This window comes from Natator depressus, chromosome 1 (assembly GCF_965152275.1).
Source record: "Natator depressus isolate rNatDep1 chromosome 1, rNatDep2.hap1, whole genome shotgun sequence".
In the NCBI taxonomy this organism is placed as follows: Eukaryota; Metazoa; Chordata; order Testudines; family Cheloniidae; genus Natator; species Natator depressus.
Window position 1 is genome coordinate 279,464,155 of NC_134234.1, and position 26,365 is coordinate 279,490,519.

Below are 26,365 nucleotides of genomic sequence, written 5' to 3' on the forward strand. Positions count from 1 at the left end.
GGGCTGGAACCCGGAGTAAAGGGCGGGCCCGGGTTCCCCCCAAATCCTCCCAACTCCTGGTCAGACACAGGAGGAGTCGACCTGGACTGCGGGTTAAGAAAAACGGCCAAGCTGAGGGCTGCCGTGAAGCTCCAAGGCGAGCAAATCCGCCAATAAGTGCAAGACCCACCAAGGAAGAGCAGGAACTTTGTCACACTTAATAGAGCAGTATTTTAATAAGCCATACAGGATGTGGGGTATTCTCATAGTGAAGTATGTTTTAACAGTCCCTCCCATCCCCCACAGAGACTTGCATTATGCATGTTCTTATAGATGTTGCCTTTTCTCAGGTTTGACACAGTTAAGGGACCCAAACAACCTTAACTCTGCCATATAGTGATACCATGGGAGGGGAGGAGGGTAGATAGAAAAAGAAATCATGAAATTTAATCTAGGACTACAAACACTAAAGATGCATTAATCGTAACTGTATGGTTATTGTATGGTGTTCCTACAGGACAGAGTTAAGGCTATTTGGGTGCCTTAACTGTGCATTTCTGTGACTCAAGATGTTTGCATTTATTTTAAGATTAACCTTAACTTTGAATTTCCTGGTTTTAAAATGCTTATTTTGGGGTAATCGCAATTCCCCATTACTCTAAATGGTTGATATCTATATTCTCAGTCTGAATTCTTTTCATGTAGTTTGTATCCAGGAATATAAATAAAATTCTAATTTCAGATACAGTACAGAGGGTATGTTATCTTGCATTTTGTACATGAAGTCAGTTAAATCCTTCAAATACAAATAGGTAGTATACAGACACAGGAGTTAGGAACCAAAGGTCCTACTAACTTAAAACCATGCATTTCAAATTTATACAGTGGCCCGCATCCCTCCATGTGGCTTGAAGCCTTCAGAGGTATGAGATGAAAATTTGAATTAAGTGTGGATATTTACAATTTTTAGAACTACAAACCATCCTCAGACAAAGCATAAGAAATATGGATGAACATTTCTTCCTCCACCACTAGATGACACCTTGTTACAAAATTCACACTCAAACAGATCCTGTCTACAATTTTTCCAAACTCTTATGTTCCCCTACATATGTTGCACTGTCTTATTATTTTTACATGATCCTTCTATATTTGTTACATTGAACAAAATAAAGACAATGGCCAAAAAGTCCCTGTAATTTGGGAGCCTACTTTGGATAGTATTCTGTGGCAATAAAGACCCAGGATATCAGAAAGAACCCCAATAGTAGGTCAAAGAATGCAGAAACTAGAAGCAATTAAATCAGACATTAGAAATGGAGAATTACGATGCAGGTGTTCTCCTGGTCAATGCTGGAGAGTTCAGTACAGTTTGTAGTATTTTGTCTTGTTCACTTTAAAGTGTCCCAAGTTGTCTTTGAACATCTTAATAGCTCTTATTATCAGGAAAGGTTTTTCCTGATATTCACCTTAAGTTTTCCCTTTTTCCCCTGCATAGTTATAGCCCCTCGCACCTCCCTAAATAATTCCTCTGCCTTGCTTTAATGTCTGAACACTTCAAGCATTTGTAGACTGTTTTGATGTCCATATCCGTTAGTAGTTTTAAGCTGTATAATTTGTCAATCTAGTCTCCTCATAACTGTTGTTGCTCTCCCTGTTTGTCAATCATCTCGCTGCTAATGTGATGCTAAGAAATGAATGGAATATTCTGATGCTGTTGCACCAGTACCATATTAAATGGTCTATTATCTCTACTACTTAACCTCTATGTATGCAGCCAAATATTGCATTGACCTTATGGAGTTTTTTGCTACATTATCACATTGCAAACTCAGGTCTAATTTGTTGTCCACTATTGCCACTCCCACAGCTTTACTTATTTGCAGGATTCTCTCTTCCATTGCATATCTATGGGTTTTAGATTACTTTCAAAAACACAAGTATCCTCAGCAAATTTCATTTATGTGCAGGCAGCCTTTTTTACCAGTAATGAAGATACTAAATAAGATGACCTACACTGATCCCTACTGTCCCCCACTCTACACCTTCCCAACTTCATACCTTTTTTTACTTACAATCCTTCAGCCAGTTTCCAATCTGCAACAGGAGAATGGAAGGATATTAAGGACAAAAGGGAAAGAAGCATGAGTGGGGGGGGGGGGGAATACTTGCAGAAATGAGAGCAGAGGGGGAAAATGGGGATGAGTACTTGAAGAAGGAAAAAGTAATCCAGTAAGAGGAAAAGAAGAAAACACTAGAAAGGAGAAGAAAAACAAAGTAAATAGTTTGGAAATGAGGAAGCAGCTGAGAGGGAGGGAAGGAGAATTAAACAAAGAAGAGCAAAACAAGTTTAAATTTAGTAAGCTAGATTTAGACATTTGTTTTATTCTAAAGGTCATCCAAGGCTGAGGGGAAAAAACAGGAAAAGAGAGAGGTTGCTCACCTTGTGCAGTAACTGAAGTTCTCAGAGATGTGTATGGGTACTCCACTTCAGGTACACTTGCACCCTGTGCCTTTTGACTGGATCTCTTTGGTAGCGGTGACCGTTCAGCCCATACATGTGCCCTATGCATCTTCATGCCCCCTACTGAGGCTATACAGGGCTGTGTGAGCGAACCGCCCACCGTTTCTTCTCAACTGCCTTCGGCCAGAGATGTAGTTTAGTGTGTGCCTGTTTTCTCTTTAGAATTAGAATATAGTATATAGTGTTAGTTTATAGTATTAGTATTTTTATAGTTGTTGGAATTGTTCCTGTTTTTCTTAGGAAAAAAAATTGATTTACCCCTTATTGAAGGATCAAATTTTTTCTTATTTGTGATGCTGGCCTCCCCAAGTCTGCAGTAGAGAAGGAACAGAAAAAGTCCCACAGAGAGAACACCGAAGCAGAGCAGAAGGTGGAAAATTTTTACACACAAACACTCACACTGCTTACTGTATTTTTCACTCCATGCATCTGATGAAGTGGGTTTTAGCCCACAAAAGCTTATTCCCAAATAAATTTGTTAGTCTCTAAGGTGCCACAAGGACTCCTCATTATTTTTGCTGATACAGACTAACACGGCTACCACTCTGAAAGCTCATCTCATCACTATCGTGGTTGAAATAGACCTAGCTGCACTGTCGCTGCATCAAGTGTGTAGGGATTCCCTCAGAGACCTCTTTCTACTCAGCTTCCCAAGAACTCAGTTTGACTCTAGACTTCATCAGTCATGTATCTTTATTTAGCGTACAGCAATGCTACACTGAGCTGATCAGACTCAAATGAGTCATGGGGCAGGGTCGATGCAGGTTATAATTTCAAAGTTACACAAGAAATACTCTCCCTTTATAGGTTTCAGAGTAACAGCCATGTTAGTCTGTATTCGCAAAAGGAGAAGGAGTACTTGTGGCACCTTAGAGACTAACCAATTTATTTGAGCATGAGCTTTCGTGAGCTACAGCTCACTTCATCGGATGCATCCGATGAAGTGAGCTGTAGCTCATGAAAGCTCATGCTCAAATAAATTGGTTAGTCTCTAAGGTGCCACAAGTACTCCTTCTCCCTTTATATACATTGCATCACACATTGGCTTGGTTACTTTGCAGGACCAAGTCCTTGTGCAGCATGCTCTGTCTATGCATTGTTCGTCTTCTATATACTTTTCACCCTTTCGCTAAATTGGACAGAATAAGTTAGTATTGTTCTTAGTAAATGGTTCGCTGAGTGTTCCTTCTTATCTTAGCTGACTCAGACAGTGTCTTCTAGCTTACTGACCCATTTACTTATTAGCACAAACATTCCATTTTCAGCCTACTGACCTAGTCACCTCTCTAATCCTGTCTTCCAAGAAATGAGGCCTCCCCCATGTTTAGTCATGTCAAGTCAGGCCTACAAAGTGAAGCCTGCAAAGATGTCTTGGCCACGAGCTGACCCTCCTTTATTTCAGCACTAAAACAGATCTCCATGTTCCTGTTTGCCAGATGGGCTTGGCTGGCTCCAGGAGAGCTTCATTAATTGGTAGTTTCTATCCCTGCTGAAGTGGAAGCATGCAATATGTCCAGGAGCTTATGATGGGAACTTGTCCCAGGAGAATCTGAAGTGTGTCCGCAACCCATTTCTTCGGGTCCTGGAACTGCCAAAAGTCATCAGCTAACAATGGTGGCAGTGGCGGCAGCAGCATTACTGTCTCATCAGGCGATGAAGACATTTGTAAAGGGGTGGGGGTGACCTCCTGGTCGGCCCTCGCCTCTTGCTCCTCAAAATGTCTCATCTATTGATTCAGAGTGGGGAGGAGGGATGGAAAGTACCAGAGAACTAGTTTTTCTAGGTTCTTGTGAGAATAGTGGGGCCTGGTGAAACTGCTGGAGGTACACTGCCCATGGGTTCTAATAAGGCCAATGAGAAGGACCATAAGGCAAAGGGGAGGTAGCCATCATTCATTGACCCAAGTATTGATAGGCACAGGTCTTCTATCTGCAGAGGAGAACAACATCTCTTCGAATAAGCTTGAGTGCTTTGAACAGAAAGCTCTGAGTGAGAATGCCCTCCCACATATTGTAAAAAAGGCGACAATACCTCTTCTTGAATGGTAGATGTTGAGAAGTAGTGAGTCTCAATTGAACATGTGCGGTTGGTGACCAACCAGATATCAGTATCGAGAGGTGCCTGGAAGTTGCACCGAGGGGAGACTCAGGCTCATTAGGTACCAAGAGGTCCATGGGTGAAGCTTCCCCTTGAGGATGCTAGCCCCATGCCCCACTACTTACAGCAGAGGCTATGCCCCTCTTGCTGTTCTCAGCCCCTCACCCTTCATGGCCCCAGCAGGGGGAAGGGGGCTCAGAGCTTGACCCCTCCCCCCCATGGCCCCAGGCGAGGGGGTAGGGTTAGTTGGTGCTGTCTGAGGTGCTGCTAATGATACCACAGATTCTAATGAGGCTACTCTATTCACCATCATGGGCACTGATGGTAGCCATAATAGTAGTCTTCAGTATCATGCTCTTTACTGCCCAGGTATGGGACTTAGATGAAGTCTTATAGTGCATCACGTTAGCCAAAGGACTCAGAGCCTCATAGCACTCCTCTCTGGGCCTGAGGTCTCCAGTGACCAAGCTTTCTTTGAGGAGGAACTCTGTTCTGTTCTTCTTATCCTCCTCCTTAATGGGAAACCGTCAGTAACAAATTCAGTAGGTCTCAGTCAGTACTTAAAGCATGCTGGAGCCCACGGTTTTGATTCTGCCTTCACCTTGGAAGCTCTCAGCGACTTATCTCGATGTAGACTGGCACTAACAGAACTACAGGCTCCTGGTTTGGGGGTAGGGGAGATTCTCTGTACCTGCTCTGAAGCTGGACTTAAGGCTTGCTCCATCATTAGTCAGCTATACTTCATTTTCCTGTTTTTATGGAACCTTCCCTTAAAAGAAGTGTAAATCTTACACTTTCTGGGGATATGAGTCTCTCAAGCAACAAATACACTGAAAATGCCAGTTGCTGATGGGAATCACTTCTTGACAGAATAGGCACATTTTAAAACTCATAGAGCCCGGCATCCCCTTTGACCCATTGATAAGGGGTTAAATAGCTTTTATTTTTCTAAGAAAACAGGAACAATAGTTCTAATAACTATACAAGTTGTAAGAATCCTATAAACTAACACTGTGTAGTATATTCTAACTCCAATGGAAAAAAAAACAGGCACACAAACTCCATCTCTGGGCAAAGGAAGTGAGGGCAGTTTGCTCGCACAGCCCTATACAGCCTCAGTATGCGGCATGAGGATGTGTAGGGTGCATACGTGGGCTGAACGGGCACCACTACCAAAAATCTCTGATCAAAGGTGCAGGGTGCATGCACGCCCGAAGTGGAGCACTCACAGGAACATTGCTCGAAGAATTTACACATTCATGGAAAATGTATAAAATGATCATACAGATTAGGTATGGTCTTCAAGTTTCTCAACGGTTCTCAATGGGGCCATTGGTACCACTACATTTGGGTATCCCTTTTTTAAGGTGTCACCACCTGCCCCTTTCTGGGCACACAGTTTGTTCTACATTGGTGCCTTTGGGTCACTAGTACAGCCCTTCTACCCGTCTGATCTTCCTCTCAGGACACTTGCTTATAAATATTAGGCAATCCTGGCTGCTTTTCCTAACTCTGTCTCAAGGGCCCTGGAGCTCTCTTCAAAACCTCACCCACTGATTACTAAACTTTTGTTTAACTAGATTAAAGATAATAGTACATAATAGCTTTCAGTAACCCTTGTGGAATAAGTAGTAGAGGAAAAGCCTGATTTATAAGAGCCTAACAATGATTCCCTTCCTGATCACAGTCTAGGTCCCCAGTCCCCTCTATGATCATATTCTCTCCCCTCAAAAGCCAAGCAATGATCCTTCACATTCGACACCCACAAAATTCTAAAGAGGTAATCTGACTGGAGCTTCCATCCATGAGTGCAAGCCTCTAGGTACCCAGCAGCTTCTATTCTTTTCGGTTTTCATCCCACAATATACCCCATCATACATTTTTGCTTAACACTTATCTTAACATCTCAGGTGCAAAATCAAATTAAAATAGTCCATTATCTACACAAGGATATTGTAGTTACCAAGCATACTGGCAGCTGGGTTAGTCAGACCTTAACATTTTCATCAATAGGGATCAGCTCTTGCAAGCATGGTAGATACCTTTTTGGAAAAAAAACTAAGGAGTCCCAATTGGTAGCTGAGAAGATGGTGGAGAGAAGAAATATTTAAGTCTGCTAGGCTCTGATGAACTCTGAAGTGAAAAGTATACCATAAAGATGATTGATGCTATAAGCATAAGAGAACCAGGTTGGTAATAGAAAGTTTTAGGTTTGGGGAAGACATGTTAAACTAGGAGTTTGTGGGAAATAGGTGAGAGTGACTACAGTTCCCAAGAGAAGTATTCAGTTTCCAAGGATTTTACCAAGATATTTCCAAGAAAATTATTCAGTTTAAAATCTGATGTTATGTGCCTATTCTGCTTATGCTTTACCCTGACTCTGCTCTTGACTATTTCTAAAGCCCAGTGAGGTGGGCCAAGTCAGAGGAGTCGACTGGAGCACAGCACATTATCCAGGTTTGGTTTTGGGGTAACTGATTTGACTGACAGTTTGCAAATGAACTGAGGATTTTCTGTTATAACCAAATTAATATCTTCTCAGTCAGATAGCAAAAGGATTAAAAACAGATTTACAAGTTTCCTATGAGGTTTAGGAAAGTAAATATTCAAGGTTTAATAATGTGGTTTGAGGAGGTAAGATGGAACACAAATACCAATTGACTGATCCACAAACTATAGCATAGCTTAATCGCTTGTCTAGATTACCAAAATAACTCTTTTAATATGATTGTGTAACAAGATTGTAGCCCTGCTCACCTGCTGGGTTACAACATGAGGGTTTTTTCTCTGTGCACAGAAAAACTATGACCATTTTAAGAGACCATATTTTAACCTAAGCACTGTGCCAGGGTTAAAACACGATTCTCTACTATAGTTAAAACATTAGGTTGTTTATATAAAAACAGTTAACATGACTGGGCTACACATTATCCATTTCAGATGGGCCTAAATTGCTCAGACAGAAGGTGTACTAAGGCACTGCAGTAGCTTCAAGTGGTTCCTGCCTGTCGGCCTCTGAGGGAGGCCACTCCGCCTCACTACACCATCTAGTAACTGATAGCCAATGGACACATTTAGCAGGGTAAGTGTCAGCAAAGAGTCTAGGGCTCTGGTCCACTGGGGCAGGGCAGGGCAATTAGTCTTCAACCCAGCTCCTGGGCTGAAGCAGACAGCAAACAGTCAGGCTCAAGCTCTCTGGACATGACCGTGCAGTAGTGGTCTCTGGCCCAGCTCCGTGGCTGGGGCAGATATCAAGCAAATGCAGGACATCCAGCCTAAGGTGGGTAGGCTGCCACCTTAGGGGTGGGGTTGGCAGCAGGAGGTAGCGGTTCACCCTACTCCACCAGATCCTAGTCCAGGACCTTAACAGTGATGCAGAATCCCACCACTGACTCAGCGGGAAGCCTACCGAAACACACAAACTGTGGTTTCAGCAACACAAGAGTAATGTCTGGTTTCTCTGGGCTACTTCCTACCCCTGTCTGTAGGGCTCTGTTGCTCGTGGGTTCTCAGTCTTCTCGGGGTGCCTGGCAGCCAGCAGTCCCAGCAGCTCCTTGGCAGATCCTCGGCAGATGTCCGTTCCTTCCCTCAGGGTCCTCCTCCAGGGGTAGGGTTGGTACAGCTCAGTCTCTGGTGCAGTGGCCAGCAGCAAGGCAGAGGTGTCCAGCTCCTGCTTTGGCTCAACTGAGCTGGAAGCCCCTCCTCTTATACTTCCTGTTCCGCACCTCCACTTCTGGCATGAGGGGTGGGCCCAGCCTGGCTCTGCTCACCAGAAAGCAGAGAGTGGTTCCTCCCTGTCAGTCTCAGAAGGAGGCCACTCCATCTTGCTACAGGCACGGAAAAACCCATCTACCTTTGAACCAATTATCTGGTTCATGCATTTAGAAATTACTCCACAGAGAGAGTCTACAATGTAAGGCCTCTCCTAGTGCAGAAGTTCCCTCCTTTGTTAGAAGGTGTAAGATTTACTAACAAAGCTCACAAAATCAAAACTACTGACAGGTGGTATTATATGAGGCCTTTATCCCTTAGCACCCCTTTGTGGCAAGATGGGAAGCTACACCAGCTGACACCATCCCCCTTATGTCATCACACTCAATTGTTCATCTTCCAGCCCTCTGCACAAGTTCTTAATAGTCTCTGTCCCCTTCAAGATAATGGGGAGTTGGAAGTTCCATGGTTCTAGTGGTGGCTAAACAGCCCTAAGTCTTCTGGGTTTAGAGCCTTCTTCTTCAAAGTTCTTGGCTGGAGTAGGTAGGGGACACCAAGGCCCACCCACTCCACTGGGTTCCAGCTCAGGCTCTCTGTTTGGAACAGCCACAACCAATCCTTCTCAGTCCCTGGCCACTCCTTGAACTACATCTCCTCCTCTGTAGGCTTCCCAAGCCTCTCACCCTTCTTCTCCCTCTTTGGAGTGTTGCTTCTCAGGCAGTTTCTCACCAGTCTGTTGGAGGGATCCTCTCTCTGGAAACTGCCTTTCTCCTCAGGAGTTCCTCCTTTGAGGTCCTTAACCTTTTATCATGCCTAAGTGCTTCCCTGTCTAATTAACAACCTCCTGTTACTCAATCAGTTAACTACTCCCAGGTGAACCTGAGCTACCCCATTCTCCCTTGTGGAGCCTGTCAGAGGTAGGCTGGTCCTCTGACCAGTTTAGAGAGTCAGCCAACCTCTGCCAGGCACCATTAATCAGAGTTCATGGGTCCTTAGATGCCTGAATTAACTGAGTGATGAATCATTTCCCTGATTCCACACACTAAACTACTGATGTGTATGGATTCCAATTTATTTTTAGAGGAATAAATATTATGAATACTCTCTTCATTTTAAAATGTCTTAAAAATAACTTACCTTGGTACATAGTTGCATATAAAATGTGCTGCATCTCTTACTCCTGCAGCCTTACGACAAAAAACAACAGCACAGCCCACCTTATGAGAATTATCCCAAACAACCTAGAAGAAATAAGAATTTTTTCTTTTACAAAATAAAGCTTAAACTGTGCTCACTGTGAACTATTCTAAGAGCCAGGAGAATCTCAGTTCTCATGAGAGTTCTTCGATTTTGCTTTGTACAGCCACCTGTTACAGTACCCAGAAAAATAAAAATTACTTACCAGTTACTGGAGTTCTTTAGGATGAGCTTCTGCACATTTGCACTTGTCGGATCAAGGAACGTGTACCAGAAGTTTCCAGAATCTTCTACGCAGCAGTGTCAGTTGGTAGCTCATTCTCTGTTTCCCCCTCCCCTTATGTAGGGTTCCCATAGTAAAAAGGGGAAAGTGGTCCCAACTACTCCTCAATTCCTTCCACTAATTTTAGGAATTCTTAATCCAAGACTCCGGGAAAGTGGGTGAGATGTGTAAATGTACACAAGCTCATCTTGAAAAAACTCGTTACTGGTAAATAACCATTTCTTCTTCAAATGGCCTTTGCACATTCCCATTTATGGGAGTTTAGCGAGTAGTACAACCACCGGGAATGCGAGTTGAGGAGTTCTAGGTGACAAAAACAGCAGAACTGCCAAAACAAGCATCAGCTCTGGATCCCAGGTCAAGAGTGTACTAGAAGTGACAGCATCTCTCGCTCTCCTAAATGAAGCCTCAGCTGCCAAAAAGAGCTACCTGATGCATGTATAGAATTTTGCTTAACATCCTTGTACATTTTTATGATGACAACAACGTGAGGGAATGCTATGGAACCTGCCTGAGATCTAGTTGAGTACACTTTGATATCTCCAAGTAGTTGAATATATGCTAGGTCATAAGAATTGTGATTCATAGTCCGAGTGACCTGGCGAGTCTCTGAGCTGTGATGGACTGATCCCTGATTTCATCCCCCTAATAGTGTAGGGAACTTGTGGCTAGGATTGTTGTGTAGGGGAATGCCAGGATTGGATGAGGGGCCCCAGGTCCCACCCATAAATCTCTGCACAAACACCAACCCTCCCTCTGAGGGGGTCAGAGTTAACCACTGGAACAAGTACCACACCTAACAATAGAACAGCCCTTTTACTTAACCCCGGCAAAGCCAAGAACAGGCCCAGGTCAGGATCTGTAGCAGGGGCTAGATAGACTCCTTTGCTCCCGATACAGTATACAGAAGCACACACACCCTGCCAGCTAGACACATACTGTCTGCTCTGCTCCAATACCCCCCCAAACCTGTTTGTGCACTTTGATACTGGCATGCATTGTGAGGGTGGGTCTTGCTGCGTGGTCTCAGCTGTCCTGTTGGCTTCAAGCTGTAGGAGTCCTATTTTGCAAGCCCCAGTGCAGCAGCTGGCTCTCCTCCAAGCAGCTCCTAGTTCAGGCTCTGCACTCCTGCACTCTGGTGGTGTCTCCATCTCTGCCCTAGCTCAGAGTTGCTGCTTATGTTTTCTTCTTTCTTTCTTCTCTTTCTAAATCCTTCCAAGCTTGTTCCCTGTCCTGCCTCTCCCCAGCCATCTCCTCACTGGCTCAAACCCTCTCAGGTGGTCTGTACTTAATTCTGTGGCCATGTTTTGGAATGGCACTCCCTCTAGCCAATCAGGTCTGTGCAGAGTAGTGAAGAGGAGGGAAGGGGGGGAAAAGGAAGAAGTGGCTCTATCCAGTCCCCCAGGTTGGTTCCAGATGGATAACTTAAGGACCTTTGGACATTCAAGTTATGGTGCCTACCTCCCTGGATGTGAATGAATCTTGATGAAATAAAGAGGCTAGTAACCTGAAAGCAACTGAAATCAGACACCTTTTTAGATATCAATTAGGATGATGATGCAAATAAGATCACATTTTCCATATAGAATATGGCATATGCAGGGCTAGCCACCTTTTGCTTTTGGATCAAAGTAAAGCATTATTTGTGTGTGTGAAGTTCCAAGGACTAGAAGAACCTGCACACTTTCTTGAGGGCCAAAGTCTGGATATAGATTTGGATGTCCTGACAGCTGATAAAAAATAGTTATGTCAGTCTGGCAATTGGTGAAAACTCTTGGTGCCGTATAAAGGCCAAAGTGTAGGATACAGCTTCATTGATAGAGGTCTCCTACTATGCAAACCAGAGTACATTCACTGGAATAGACAGATTACGATATAAAAATAGATGTTTTTTGAGGGTGTCTCATCACGTGCTGCTTTTAGCTCAATGTGATTGATGGGCAGACACCATAGGCAGAAGAAATATTTCTGATGGGAAATAATCAAGAGGTCTATCTCTGGCACCCACAGAAAAGTGATTTTGTCTTGAATCAGCTCTGTGAGAGATGACATGACAAGGTAATGCATCCCGAGATGAGGAAGTCATATAGCCAACTCTGCTTTATAGCAGGCAATTCTCACCTGCAGAAGGGGATGCAGGGGCAAGGAATATACCCTACAGACCAATAAGCTGGGTAACTGGTGTCTTTACCCCAAGTGTGAATCCAAGAGTTCCAGCCTACTGTTTTTTCCCATTGGCCAAAGTCACTACCTAAGTTCAGATGAGTGTAAAAATATTCATCACTTCTCAGGGTCCAAAAACAGAATAGCTGCCACCTCCAAGATGGGGGGATTTGAAGCTGAGGTACAGAGACCCTCTCAAATGTGAAGCTTGTTTACTCCTCACATCCAAAGAAGGGCTCAGTGAAGACCCAGAATGAGAGTTCTTTGGTGTCTGTAGCACCAAGGCAGGGCTCAGCAACACATGAAACAGCACTGATGGTAGTAGCCAGTACCAGATACTAGGTATTCTATTCTATTCTCTATAGTTTCTTGTATCAACCTTATCACTGTAGTGTTTGAACCTCTTCCAGTAACGCATTAAGCAACATGGCTAACATCTGTCACATGTACTACATTTCCTCTCTTCAGGGGGGAAACCGTTTGTGGAGTGGTCAATCCCTCGGAGCTCAAGGATAATTGTCTTCCATAAAATGATAGCTACTTATTACTGGTGGATCTTCAGACAGCTAATGAAACCAATCCACAGATCTTGTCGTAGTTGGGGCAGACATTTCCCGATGGAAGGGGTAGATCTGGATTGTTGAGTCAGGCTGTGGTGCATTCTTTCCTCCTTTCCCATTTCTCCATTTCCTGTTGTTTCCGTTGGATCTCAAAATACTCGGATCCTTGCTAAAAGGTCCTTTTCCATTTTGGTCGGTTGAGGGCTTGTGTTTCCCATGAGTTTATGTCAGTGTTGAACTTCTTCATGTTAACTTTGAGGGTGTCTTTGAAGTGTTTTTTTTGCCCACCCCTCATCCGCTGGCCATTGCTCCATTGTGAGAACTTGCTTAGGGAGTAGATTCTCTGGCATTCAAAGCATGTGACCACCCCTATGGAGTGGGGGCAGATGATCACAGCTTCAATGCTGGAGGTTTTGGCTTGGGACAAAACACTGATGTTGGTGCATTGGTCATCCCACTTGATTCAGAAGATCTTGCAGATGCACTGTTGATGGTATTGTTCAAGAACTTTGAGGTATCTACTGTACGGTGCCAAAACCTCGATCATGTACAAAAAAGCATGGATAACAATGGCTTGGTACATGAGAAGCTTGGTTTGATTCTTGAGGTCACAATTTTCAAAGACTCATTTTCTCAAGAGTCCGAAAACTGCATTGGCGCATTGAAGGCGGTGTCAAATTTTCCCGTCAATGTCAGCTTTCTGCGACAGATAGCTGCCAAGGTAAAAGTGCTCCATGTTCTCCAGGGTCTCTTTATTGATCTGAATTATGGGAGCAGCATCCTTGTGATTCAGAGCCTGCTGGTCGAGTACTTACATTTTCTTGGTGTTGAGTGTGATGCCAAGTTGGTTGTAGGCTTCAGAGGAAATGTGAAATATTTTTTGAAGATATTCTTCTTACTGAGCACACAGGGCACAGTTATATGCATACTGGAGTTCAATGACTGTTAGCATCAATGAATTACTCATGACCTTCCACCTTAAACTTGCCAAGAACCAGCATGCAACACTCAACAGTGCATACGATCCAACCTTGATGCTGACAGTGAAACCAAAAAGGGATTCTAAACCAACCTGGACCAAATTCTCTCCGCCATCTGCAAAGAGGACAAGCTCATACTCCTTGGTGATTTTAACACAAAAGTTGGATGTGACTCGGACCTTTGGAATGGCACAATTGGAAATAAAGGAGTGGGCAAGACCAATTCCAACAGAATTCTTCTGACCATATGCACAGAACATGACCTAATTTTCACGAACACCACATTCTGCCAAAATAACAAGTACAAGACCTTGTGGGAACACCCACGATCTAAGTATTGGCATCTGATTGACTATGTCATTGTCCGTACTCGTAACTGTGAAGACTTTACATCAACAAAGTGCTGACTTGTGCAACAATTGTTGGATGGACCATCACCTTATCTGCTCCATTATTTCCATCAAACTCGCACTGAAACAAAAAATGCAGAAGAAATCAGCCAAACAGAAGATCAATGTCGAGAGTCCTAAGGACCCAACTATACCATGACCTTTTCCAGCAGTGCCTCACCAAGAACTGATGAATATCAAAACCAAGATGGAGAACCCCAAAGATCACTGGAAAGTGCTCAAATTGGCTGTCCATGTTGTGTGTGAGGGAACACTGGGCTTCTCTAACAGGAAGCACCAAGATCGGTTTGACAAGAACAATCAGGAAATCCAAGACCTGATCAAACATAAGTACAAGGCCTTCTGTGCTTGGCAGAATTACATCAATTCCAACCAGAAGCAATACATCCACCATCAACTGAAAGCTGAGGTTCAAAGGAAATGAAGAACAGGTGGTGGGAGAACAATGCGAAGGAGATCCAACAACTCATCAACACCCATGAAATGACCGGATTCTTCAATGCCATCAAAGCCCTCTTCGGACCCAAGGGCTAACCCCGTCTCAGATCCAGGGATGGAGCCAACCTCCTTAGGACAATGAATCAATCAATGCATGATGGGAAGGAATACTTCAAAGACCTCCTGAATCATGACTCCAATGCTGACGAAAGCATCATTGACTTAATCCCTTAATATCCTATCAAGGATGACCTCAGAACCCCACCAATATTCGTCGAGGTAAAAAAAAGTCGTCAAACAGATGAAGAACAATAAGGCATCTGGACCTGATGGAAGAAGGAGCAGAAGAACTGGCTCACCAGCTTCACATCTTAATCCTCAAGATTTGGAATTCAGAAGAAATCCCAGTTGATTTTAGGGATGTTATGATCATGACCATCTTCAAGAAAGGAGACAAATCAGATTGTGCAAACTATCCAGGAATCGCCCTGTTGTTCATTTCCGGAAAGATTTTTGCCAGAATTCTCCTCAACCAGCTGCTTCCCTTGGCAGAAGAAATCCTCCCAAGGTCCCAATGTGGATTCAGGCCACCTTGTGGTACCACTGACATAATCTTCACTGCCTGCCAACTTCAGGAAAAGTGCCGTGAGCAACATCAACCTCTGTACATGGCTTTCATCAACTTCAAGAAAGCATTTGACTCCATCAATCATGAGGCTATGTAGAGAATTCTCCTTAGATTTGGATGCCCGCCAAAATTTGTTGCCTTCCTCCAACTCCTCCACACCAACAATGGATATAAAACGGACCCCTTCCTAGTCAAGACAGAAGTAAAGAAAGGCTATGTCATCGCTCCAACCCCTCTATCTTCATTGCTGTCATCCTCCTTCTCATCGCTGACAAGCTCCCCTCTGTACTTCACATCTAATACAGAATGGACGGCAAGCTCTTCGACCCCAGTCGCCGCTGATCCAAGACGAAGACTATCACTAAATCAGTCACTAAACTCCAGTATTGTGAAGTGGAGTGTTTTGGTAACTGTTTTTTCTTTTAAATAAATATGTACACTGTTATATATTTATAGGCAAAGTTAAAGAAATGCACCTTGAGTCCTTGACCAGCTTCTGAGAAAGCTCTGTGTCCTTGTGATGGGGCTTACAGCCCCCACACTAAGGTTAAAAGGAGTGGTGGAGCAGTATTGGACTAAGAAGGCCCTGCCCCCAGCAGCTGCCAGGTATGCTTCCTATGGAGGACCTGCTTAAAAGGAAGCTCTGGCAGTCAAGAGCAGGGGGATAGTGGATGAGAGACTGGCTGCAAGAAGGCAGACGCTGTAGCAGCTGAGACAGAGTGAACTACGGGGGAAAGACCAGGACTGTGAGTAAGACTTGACTGGGAGACGGGGGACCTGACCCTGCTGTTCTAGGATAAAACCCAAGTTGTGGTCTGGCCCAGGAGTGTTAGGATGAAAGTCAGATCACTGAGAAACCCCAACACAGACCTCCAAGTCCATCCAGATATGGAGCCATGATACTGAGCAGCTCTTTGCAAAGCTTGACCATAAGCACCAGACTCCGTCAACCCACTCAGGTCCATAGAGTTCAGTACCATTTGTGGCATATACAGTCAAGGGAACTGAGGCCTTTGTAACGACCAGAGCTTGGGCAGTTTGATCTAGTGGTCAGAGCAGGCGTTGGGAGTCAGGAGTCAGGCCAGGTCAGATACTAGAAGGACAGAGTTCAAGGCAAGCTAAAGGGCAAAACTGAGAGTCAGGTGTCAGGAGGCAGGCAGGGTCAGGTTACCAGGAGATCAGTGGCAAGTAGCAAGAACAGGTATTGCAGTGGAAGCAGTCCTAAGCAGGGAGATTCTAGTTCAAGGACAACTTCCTGTTCCTGAGCTGGATTTATATAGAAGCTGTGAACCAATCAGGTCCCTCAGCGTTCTGCCAGTTAGATTCCAGGACTGTAAACCTCTGTTGGGGTTCAGCTTCAATTCTGGAAACTGTTAGTAGGTCACTGGATGGCAGGCTGGAACGTACAAGCTCCTAATAGCCCTGTGGTCTCTGATGACATCACCACCTCCCCAAGGGGCACTCTCAGGGTGATGTGAAACCAGGCTTTTCAGGATGATTCCTGTGGAACACCCGCACAAGTGTGGTAGCATGTACATTTTCTGCAGATTCCGAGGTGTGCTCCTCAGGCCTGCACCCCTCCCAGTCAACAAGATACCAGAGTCTGACATGTTTACATTTAGAGTCCAGGATCTCATTAAATAAATAATTCTTGTGACCCTGTACCTGTACTGATGGAGGAGGCGGCTGGGTCCTGTGAGGGAAAGGGTTTCCGTGTAGGGTTTCAAAAGTGATACGTGAATCACCAGATGCATCTTCAACTACCCCGCTCTCTGGAGTTCAAAAGTGACTGGATTAACCTGTTGCAGGATCTTAAAAGGACCATGGAACCAAAGTAAGCACTGAGGATATTGAGTGTGATCTGGCAATTAGATGATATGGCACCCTTGGCAATTAGAAGAAACAGGCAGTTGGGACTAACTCCCCCTTTTATAACCTCAGAACTCCACATGAGGGAAGGGAAGAGGTGAGTGGCCCTATACTTCTCTGTAAAAGCTTCTGGAAGCTCACAATACAGCTGCCTTGGTCCCATAAGTGCAGAAGCCACTTGATGAACTGGTAGTCACTCCAGTGGCTGTTGCATTTTTTCATGTAGTGAAACCTATTAAGATCAACATATAAGCATAACTCACAATCTGGTGTTTCATAATTAAAAATAAAGGATGAAGTCTTTCTTTTAAATACCCACTTCTATTGGCTGTTAGCTAACAATTTGAGCCTGACAAAATTAACTACTGCTCCAGAGAGGTAAAATGTGACTATATCTGCAATACTGGAAAACAATTCTGTTTCAAAGTTCATGTGGATTCACAATCATTTAAGATTTTCATAAAGCTTATTTACCTTTTTGATACAAATAAAACAGAGTTATATTTCTGTCAAATAACCAGTTATCTCTTTTCTTCCCCCCTGTGATGGGGCATCTACTCCACACTGGCCTGTAAGGGGTTAATAGAGCCCTAGGGAGGCTGAGAGAGAAGCAGCCAATAGGAGAGGGGCTGCAAGAAGCAGCCAATCAGGGCCTGGCAGGCATAGAAGAAGACTGCAGGGCAGAGTGGATTCAGTAGCTGCCTGGAGTTCATGGAGGGAAAATCAGGCTCCTAGTCAGGCAGAAAGAAGCTAGCACCCTAGACAAAGCAGTGCTGCTAGCAGGGACCAGGAGAGCTAGAGAGAGCTTCTGGCTGGCAGCTGGGATTTGCAGGCTGAGGCCCTGAGGCAAGGTCGAAGAGGGTCCTGGGGCCACAGGAAGGTGGTCCAGGGAAAGGTACTGATGAGCTGGAGGGGATGCAGCACGTGGCTGCCATCTACAGGGTCCCTGTGCTGGGACACGGAGTAATGGGTGGGTCCAGGTCCCCCTACCCTCTCCCGTCGCAACTGGGGAAGTGCTGGAACAGTTGGGTTGCGGTACTGACCCCTGGAAGGGGGGAGCACAGAGCATGATACAGACGCTCATGAAGAAGACGCCACAGTCCTTGGAGTGACGTGGGTCCGGGAGCAAAAGTGATGGCAGACAAGGCACCACCGGGAGTGGGCATACTGACCTACGGAGCTAATCCCAAAGACGGCCAGCAGGAGTCACCAGTGTGATGAGTGGAGCCCCGTCACACTCCCCATTTTCCGCTACAGAATTTTCTTTATTTCTTATAAGATTGAAAAACTTAGAAAAGAGGAGTGAGGTGCTTTGGCTAGATTGAACACCAAGTTAAAGAAAATTTCTGTTTACAACAGTTAACATGGTCACAGTATTAGCTAGGAAGTCTTTCACAGTTGTTGTGCAACCGAGGGTGATCATTTTCAAACTGTATCTTAAGAGTTAGCAGACAATATGATGATGGGGGCTGTACAAGTATCTAAATGGAACACTGAAAGAAAGTGGGGTATGGGTCACTCATTATAACAGCTATTTGCCACTAACTGGTAATTATTTATTGTGTCCACCAATTCTAATTCTTGGGATTGTGCTTTGAGCTGTGTAAACTGTTTTAGCAATGAAAATTGTTACCTGAGTATAATGACCACATGTTTTAGTACACTTGTGAGTCTGAAGATCGTAGTGCTGGACTTCATCGGTCCATAATTTGATGGCTTCAGGGACACCAAATATCCCGTAATGTCCAGTCCAGATATTTTCTCCAACATGCCCATAATGAGGATGGGACATAAATTTTTTTGTTAAATATGGACTATGTTTAAAAAGGCATTTTTTTGCCCATGCCCTGGCAGTCCGTGCTAAAGCTGCATCCCAAGTCTGCAAAACAGTAAAGTTGAAGAAGCTATGCAGAGAGTTAAATTACAATGGCATTTGTATCCATCAGACAAATTAAAGTAGAAAATGAATAGCTATAAATTGAATTTAACTAAAATTGTCTGTAAATTCTGTAAAACTATACAATACAAATATTTTGTTCCCCTTCTGTCATCCAGTCAAGCACTCCAAAATCCTGTCTTTAACTTACCGGTGAACTTTAGGGTAGCTGTATAGAAATGTAAACTGACTTACTCATAGAAGAGTGACAAGGTGGATGATTATTGAATCAACTTCTGCAGGTGAAAGAGACAAGCTTTCGAGCCTACATAGAGCTATTTGTTAGGTCAGGGAAAGGTACTCAGAGGGTATGACTACACAGCAACTAGATGCCTGCATCTGGTTCATGCCAACTGACTCGGTCTTGCAGGGCTCGGGCCACAGGGTTGTTTCATTGCTGTGTAGACTTCCGGGTTCGAGCTGTAGCAAAAGCCCTAGGACCCTCCCCCTCACAGGGTCCTAGAGCCTGGGCACCAGCCAGAGCCTAGAATGAAACATCCCCACAGCCTGAGCCCTGTGAGCCTGAGCTGGATGGCATGGGCCAGCCATAAGTGTCAGTTGCTAAGTAGACATATCCAGAGTGTGTCAGCTAAATACAAAGAGGAACAGATTATTGTAAGAGACCATTCAAAGTGAAGTGGGCAGTTAACACTTCTGCAGATGTAGAACAAAAGACAGGTGTTGTGTTATAGAATGAATCACCTTCTATGACTCATTGCAACATTTTCTTTTTTTTTCTTGTGTTGCTGTAGAAAACTTAGGTCTGGTCTACACTACAAAGTTAGGTCAACACAAGGCAGCTTATGTTGACCTTACGTTGACCTAGTCATGACTCTACACTTAAATTTGGCTCCCACCAACATAAGAGCCCCCAACTTAATAACGCCATGTTCCCATGTGACATAGAGCCAAGGTTGATGTACTTAGGTCAATGCAGTGTGAGTGTAGATATTGCATTACTTAAGTCAACCTTTATTGTCCCCCAGCAGCTGTTCCACAATGCCCAGTGCTGACCGCTCTGGTCACCATTGTGAACTCTGCTGCCAAAGGTCACAGAGACTGGAAGCCCACCCTTCCCTTTAAAGCCCTGTTAATTTTTGAAATTCCTTTTCCAGATTGCCTGGCTTGGTGAGGACACCTAGCAGCTCTCCACTGTTGAGTGCAACTGCCAAGCTGACCATGCCAGCTACATGCTCTGCCTCCAGATGCGCAGACAGGAAATATTGGATCTCCAGACATAGAATGGTGGATATCTATGAGCAGATTGCTTGGGGAATCAGGACAGGGGCTACAACAGGACCAGCAATGCTGCGTGAAAGCCAAAGAGCTTTGGTAGGCATACCAGAAGGCTAGGGAGGCCAACAATCGGTCTGCAGACCTGCCCACTTTTACAAAGAGATGCATGCCCTACTTGGCAGAGACTCCACTACCACCCTTACAGCACTGTGGATACCTCCAAAGAGCCCGAGTCACAAGCCCCTGCCGTGAACAGGGAGGAGGAGGTGTATGGAAGACAGGCAGCCAGGGGAACCAGCTGCACAGTGAGCCAGGATCTGTTTTTGACCCCACTGCAGTCCGGCCAGTCCCACCAGTGAGCCCAATGCAGGGGAAGGAACCTTGGGTAAGTGTGTGTAAACCCCCACCCCTTTCTTCCCTGGGTTACTTGAGAGCAGGCAACACTCACCTGTGTGCCTGGGCACCTGATGTTGTTGACATTAAAAGAGATCCTGAGTATCCCAGTGGTGGCAACTTTTTTTTAATCAGTGCATAAAATTTTAAAAATGCATTTTTATCTTTAAGTAAGAAATGACATAATTTACATTACTTTACACACACAACTGTTCTTTTGTTCTTTGTTTTGTTTTTGGTCAAGTAGTTTATTTGGGAGTTTTAGTGTTTACATATCAATCAAGGAAATGTCAAATTGCATACATACCATAGTTTCAGTTCTGTGTCTATTACTTCTTAAAAAACTCATTTTCTGAAACAGAGCTTATGGAAACTGGTAAATACACATAAAACCCTCCAGCCCGTGGTATATTATCACATGGGCCAACGGGCACTGTGCCTAGGGGACCCGGCCAATTTGGGGGCCCTGCAGGAGCACCAGAACCAGGCCCCGGCCCCTGCTCCTCCTCTCTAACTGGTGCCCCACTGCCCTGTTCCTCTTCTTCTCCCTGAGACCCCACCCTGTGGCTGGGCTGGAAGGTGCAGTCTGTGGTAGGATGAGCATATTGACCCCTTGTGTGGAGCTGCTCACCCAAGCCCCGCACAGAGCTGGCCAAGGGGTCCCCCTTCCCCCGCGTGATGTGGAGCTGGCCTGAGGGGCCCCACCATGTGGCACACAGCTGGCCTGAGGGGACCCCCATTTCCCTGTTCGGCGCAGCACTAGCCCAAACCCCTCTCCCCTGCCCCTATGTTGGACTAGCCTGAGCCACTCACCCAAGCCACCCTCCTCCCTCGCACAGGGCTGGCCCAAGCCCCCCCCACTCCTCCCCCACGAGCCCTGCTGCTCACCCCCCCAAAGCCTCTTTTTGGTAAAACTGGGCATTTGTCCCATTTGCTCTTGCCAACTGATTACCAGTTTTGCCAAAAAAGTTGGGACATCTGGGGTCAAAACAGGACGTATGGTCACCCCATGCCAGGGGTCCCCTAACTTTTTTGCTTGCGCCCCCTCTTACCAGTCCACATCCCGCATCCAGGATCCGGGGGCCATGGTCAGGGGCCAGGAGTGGGGTCACGCCTGGGAGTGGGGCTGGAGCTGCGGCTGCAGCTGGGAGCGAAGCCACAGCCGGGGTTGAGGTGGGACTGGAACATAGCTTAGGTCAGAGCAGGGTTGGGCCCCACTATCTCCCCCTCCCCCGAATGTTTCTCCATGCTGCCCTTGGGGGGCATGCCCCACAGTTTGGGGACCATCACCCATGGAAAGGAAGATAACTGTAGAAACAAGCTTCCCTTCACTGCACTCCCCCACCACTATATTGGCTACTCTAATTCTTTGTTTCTTGGAGAATAAGAATTGGCTTGTTTGTGTAGTCTTACTGTGAAGAAAACTATCTTAAATGAATGCAGTCCATTAGTTGTAACTGAAACCATGAAAATACCAGGAAATTGTGGCCAGAATATCCTGGTATCTGTTTAATGGGATAAATGTTGTTGATTAAGGCACATTCAGAACTGACTCCACCACAAGTGACTGACTCTGGTTGGGATAATTCTCACAGTGGAATATTAATGTTAGCTGAGCCCTCACCAATGCACATCTCCTTGAACACTAGGTTTCTCTCCTGTGTTGCCAGATATGCATTAAAGGGAGAGGACATTTTCCTCTCCATGCCCCATGTTACCAAGACCATGAGAGGAGGGATTAGGTTCCTGAAATGTCTTACTATTCAGTACTTGTCCTTACGGAATGAGGGATTCGTGGGGGATTTTTGTGGGCCATCTGTGTGAAACCACACATACAACAATAGTTTTCTTAAAAAACAGATTTATTAATAGAGAGAAAACGGTAAGTTGTAAAACAAAAGAAACAGTTTACATATCTGAAGGAGCATGCCCTCACACTAGTATGGAGGAGGCTAATGAGCTCTTCTGGGCCTGTTCTGTAAGGATAAGGCCTTTGTCTGCAACCATGTTGTAAGGCCTAAGGCACTGGGGGGCAACCTGCAGCCCATCAGGTTAATCCACTTACGGGCCGCGAGACAGTTTGTTTACATTGACCGTCCGCAGGCACAGCCGGCTGCCGCTTCCCATAGCTCCCATTGGCCGGGAACAGCAAACCGCAGCCACTGGGAGCTGCAGGCGGCCATGCCTGCGATGGGTCAGTGTAAACAAACTGGCTCGTGGCCCGCCAGCGGATTATCCCGACGGGCCGCAGGCTGCCCACCACTGGCCTAAGGCCTTCGTCTGCGGCCAGATTAAAAGAGCAGCTGAGCAGCAGCCATTAGCTGAGAAGGAGGAAGTCACATCCTCACATTCCATCTAAACTACATTAAAACAATGTAGTATCGGGCTGGTAAGGAGACCCTCTCCTAATAGCACCCACTATCACCAGATAAAGAAACAGATCTTAAGATGGTTAAACAAAACTTAGTTTGATAGCATTCTGTCTGTCAAGAAATGACTTATCAATTGTTGTGGCTGTGAAATCCTCATTTCTTTATTGTTTTGTCATTATGGTTCCCACTTCCCTATTGTTTATCTGTATGGCCTCAGTCTGGTTCTTTAATTGTTTCTGTCTGTTACATAATTAATTTTGCTAGGTGTAAATTAATTAAGTTGGTGGGGTAGGACTGGTTAGAGAATGTTGTTACACTATGTTAGGATTGGTTAGTAAAATTTTAGAATAATGATTGGTTAAGGTATAGCTAAAAAGGACTCAAATTACACTATGTAAACTGGGGTCCAAAAGGGAGTTCTTTGGAAATCAACTCCAGGACACAGCCTCAAATAGACCTGCCAGACCTCAACACTCTGCCAATGACACAGTGCAGAAGCTGGAGTCCCCCAGATGAACCTGATCCTGACTGGCCATCAAGAAAAGTTCACCTCTCTTATTGGGAGTGGTGAGCATTGTATGTGTAGTGTGTGCATTCTGTTTTTGGTGATTGTTAATAAACAGAGAATAAGGATATTAGTGTGTAAGGCTCTTTCACCGGTAAAAGACCCTGCAAACCCGCAGAGTGTAAGGTTACACCTGAGCCCACAGAAGGGTGAGGGTGGGTGCCTAAATTGACGGGGTTATGCCTGAGCCCCAGAAACAGGATAAGGGTGGGTGCCCTAAAGTGTAAGGTTATGCTTGAGCCCTAGGAACGGGGTAAGGATGGGTGCCTCAATTAAGAGGGTTACGCCTTGAGCCCTAGGAAATGAGTAAAGGTGGGTGCCCCTAGAGAGTGTGAGTAACAGAGAATGTTGTGCAGGTAAGACTTCCACACTAACAAGATGTACCTACAAGACTTGTTCAGCCTGGAGGAGGAGGACCTTAAAAGGGGGAAACTTACCACAGGAAGGAGAGATGAACAGGAAGAAGGTTGCTCCATGCAGAGATTGCTGGTAGCAGAGGTAGTCCAGCTGAGGAGAAGACAGTTGCAAGATGTACCACTCCCAGCAGTGCCCTGACTGATAGTGAGGCAATACACCCCAGGAAGAGGGGTAGAAGGTAAATGCCGCAAAGAGGCAATAGACTCTGGGAGCCTACACCCTTAGAACTGAATATCCTGGGGCTGTCTGGCCCTCTTTCCAGGCAGATCCTTATCCCTTGCAAGGGGAAGGGAAGGGGAGGAGCCTGACCCTCTGCCTGTGTGCAGTTGCCACAGAGTCATAGAGCTCCGCCCCCCAGTGCTGCCAATGGGGGGAGGAGGAAGCAAGGATAAACAATGGACAGCGGAACCTGGGGAGGGTCTAGGGAGGCCCGCTCCCCCCACAGCATAACATACCTCACCTGAATACTTTGCAATACTTGGCTTTCCTTAGCCTTGAGCTTGTCCACATTCAGTTTTTGCACTGCTTTAACTATCGGATTAGAAACAGTTATGGTTAAATCAATGCAATCCTCTGGTGTGGATGCAATTCTACTGCTCTAATAATGCTTATATTGGTATTGTTATTTCTGAAAATTTATTATACAGCTTTACCAATATAAGCCCCTCTATATAATTGTGGCCATGCTAGCAGGTTGCACTGATTTAACTGTGGCGTCCTCTAAACCAATCTAGAAAAATCAGTACAAAAACTGTAGCCATGTCTGTCTATGCTACATAGAATCATAGAAGTATAGAACAAGAAAGGACCTCAAGAGGTCATCTAGTCCAGTCCACTACATTCAAGACAGGACTAAGTATTAACTAGACCATCCCTGACAGGTGTTGTCTAATCTGTTCTTAAAAACCTCTAATAACAGAGATTCCATAACCTCCCTGGAAATTTGTTCCAGTGCTTAACTACTCTGACAGTTAGGAATTTTTTCTTAATGTCCAACCTAAACCTCCCTTGCTGCAATTTAAGCTCATTGCTTCTTGTCCAGAGGTTAATGACAACATTTTTTTGCCCTCCTCCTTCTAACAGCCTTTTAAAGTAAATGCTTTTTTATACAGCATGTTGGGGAAATGGGGGGTGCTGGAAAGTGAAAAATTCCGGTTAACTAAGAGGGAGGAAGTTTGAGTATGGGAGGGGGTGCAGGGCTGGGGGTTGGGGTTCAGGAGGGAGTGTGGGGTGTGGGCTTTGGGAGGGAGTTGGGTGCAGGAGGGGGCTCTGCGCACTGCCCCCACCCCGCCCTGAGCTCTGGCTCTATAGCTCCCGTTGGCCAGGAACCGCGGCCAATGGGATCTGGGGAGGTGGCGCCTGCGGGCAGAGACAGCACGCAGAGCTGCCTGCCACACCTCTGCCTAGGAGCAGTGGGGACAGGTCACCGCTTGCGGGGAGCCGCCCGAGGTGAGTCCCCCCTCGGATCCAGCACCCCACCCCCCGCATGCCCCAACCCCCTCCCCCAAGCCTCCTACCACACCCAAACTCCCTCCCACAGCCCGTGCCCGCACCCCTCCCACGCCCCAACTCGCAGCCCCGCACTGCTTCCTGTACTCCGAACTCCTCGTGGCCGTTCCTCGGCCTAGGAGCAGCAGGGACATGTCGCTGCTTCCAGGGAGCCACGCGGAGCCAGGTAGGTAGCCTGCTGGCCCCGCACCAACCGTACTATAAACCGGACTTTCTATGAAGATTAGAAATGCCAGTTTACAGAGCTTTCCAGTAAGTAAAGGGCCGTATAACATTTACTGTATGTACTTGAAAATTGTACTGTTTGTACTTGAAAATTGTTATCATATCCCACCTCAGTCTTCTCTTCTCCAGACTAAACAAACCCAATTTTTTCAATCTGTCCTCATGGGTCATGATTTCTAGACCTTTAATCAATTTTTGTTGCTCTCCTCTGGACTTTCTCCACTTTGTCCACATCTTTCCTGAAATGTGGCACCCAGAACTGGATCCAATACTCTAGCTGAGGACTTATCAGCATGAAGTAGAGTGGAAGAATTACTTCTCATGTCTTGCTTACAATATTCTTGCTAATACATCCCAAAATGATGTTTGCTTTTTAAAATTATTTTTTGCAACAATGTTACACTGGTGACTCATAGTTAGCTTGTGATCCACTATAATCCAGATCCCTTTCTGCAGTACTCCTTTCTAGGCAGTCATTTCCCATTTTGTATGTGTGCAACTGATAGTTCCTTCCTAAGTGGAGTATTTTGCATTTATTCTATTGAATTTCATCCTATTTACTTCAGATAATTTCTCCAGTTTATCCAGATCATTTTGAGTTTTAATCCTATCCTCCAAAGTACTGGCAACCCCTCCCAGCTTGGCATTGCCTGCACTATCTAAATAATTTCTGAAGATATTGAACAGAACCAGACCCAGAACTGATCCCTATGGGACCCCACTTGATAGGAACTTCTGGCTTGTGAACCACTGATAACTGCTCTCTGGGAACAGTTTTACAACCAGTTATGCACCCAGCTTATAGTAACTCCATCTAGGTTGTATTTCCCTAGTTTGTTTATGAGAAGGTCATGGAAGATCACATCAAAAGCC

At 45.3% G+C, this 26,365-nt stretch overlaps 1 protein-coding gene across 1 annotated transcript in view; it reads right to left on the reverse strand.

The window, feature by feature from the left end:
- LOC141986687 (glioma pathogenesis-related protein 1-like) overlaps window positions 1-26,365 on the reverse strand; it is a 56,665-nt gene that overhangs the window by 27,066 nt on the left and 3,234 nt on the right. Inside the window, exons 2-3 of the mRNA XM_074951475.1 lie at window positions 18,473-18,718; window positions 9,449-9,552 (exon numbers count right to left, since the gene is read on the reverse strand). Coding sequence (XP_074807576.1) covers window positions 9,449-9,552; window positions 18,473-18,718 — 350 coding nt within the window. The remainder of the gene's footprint in view (window positions 1-9,448; window positions 9,553-18,472; window positions 18,719-26,365) is intronic.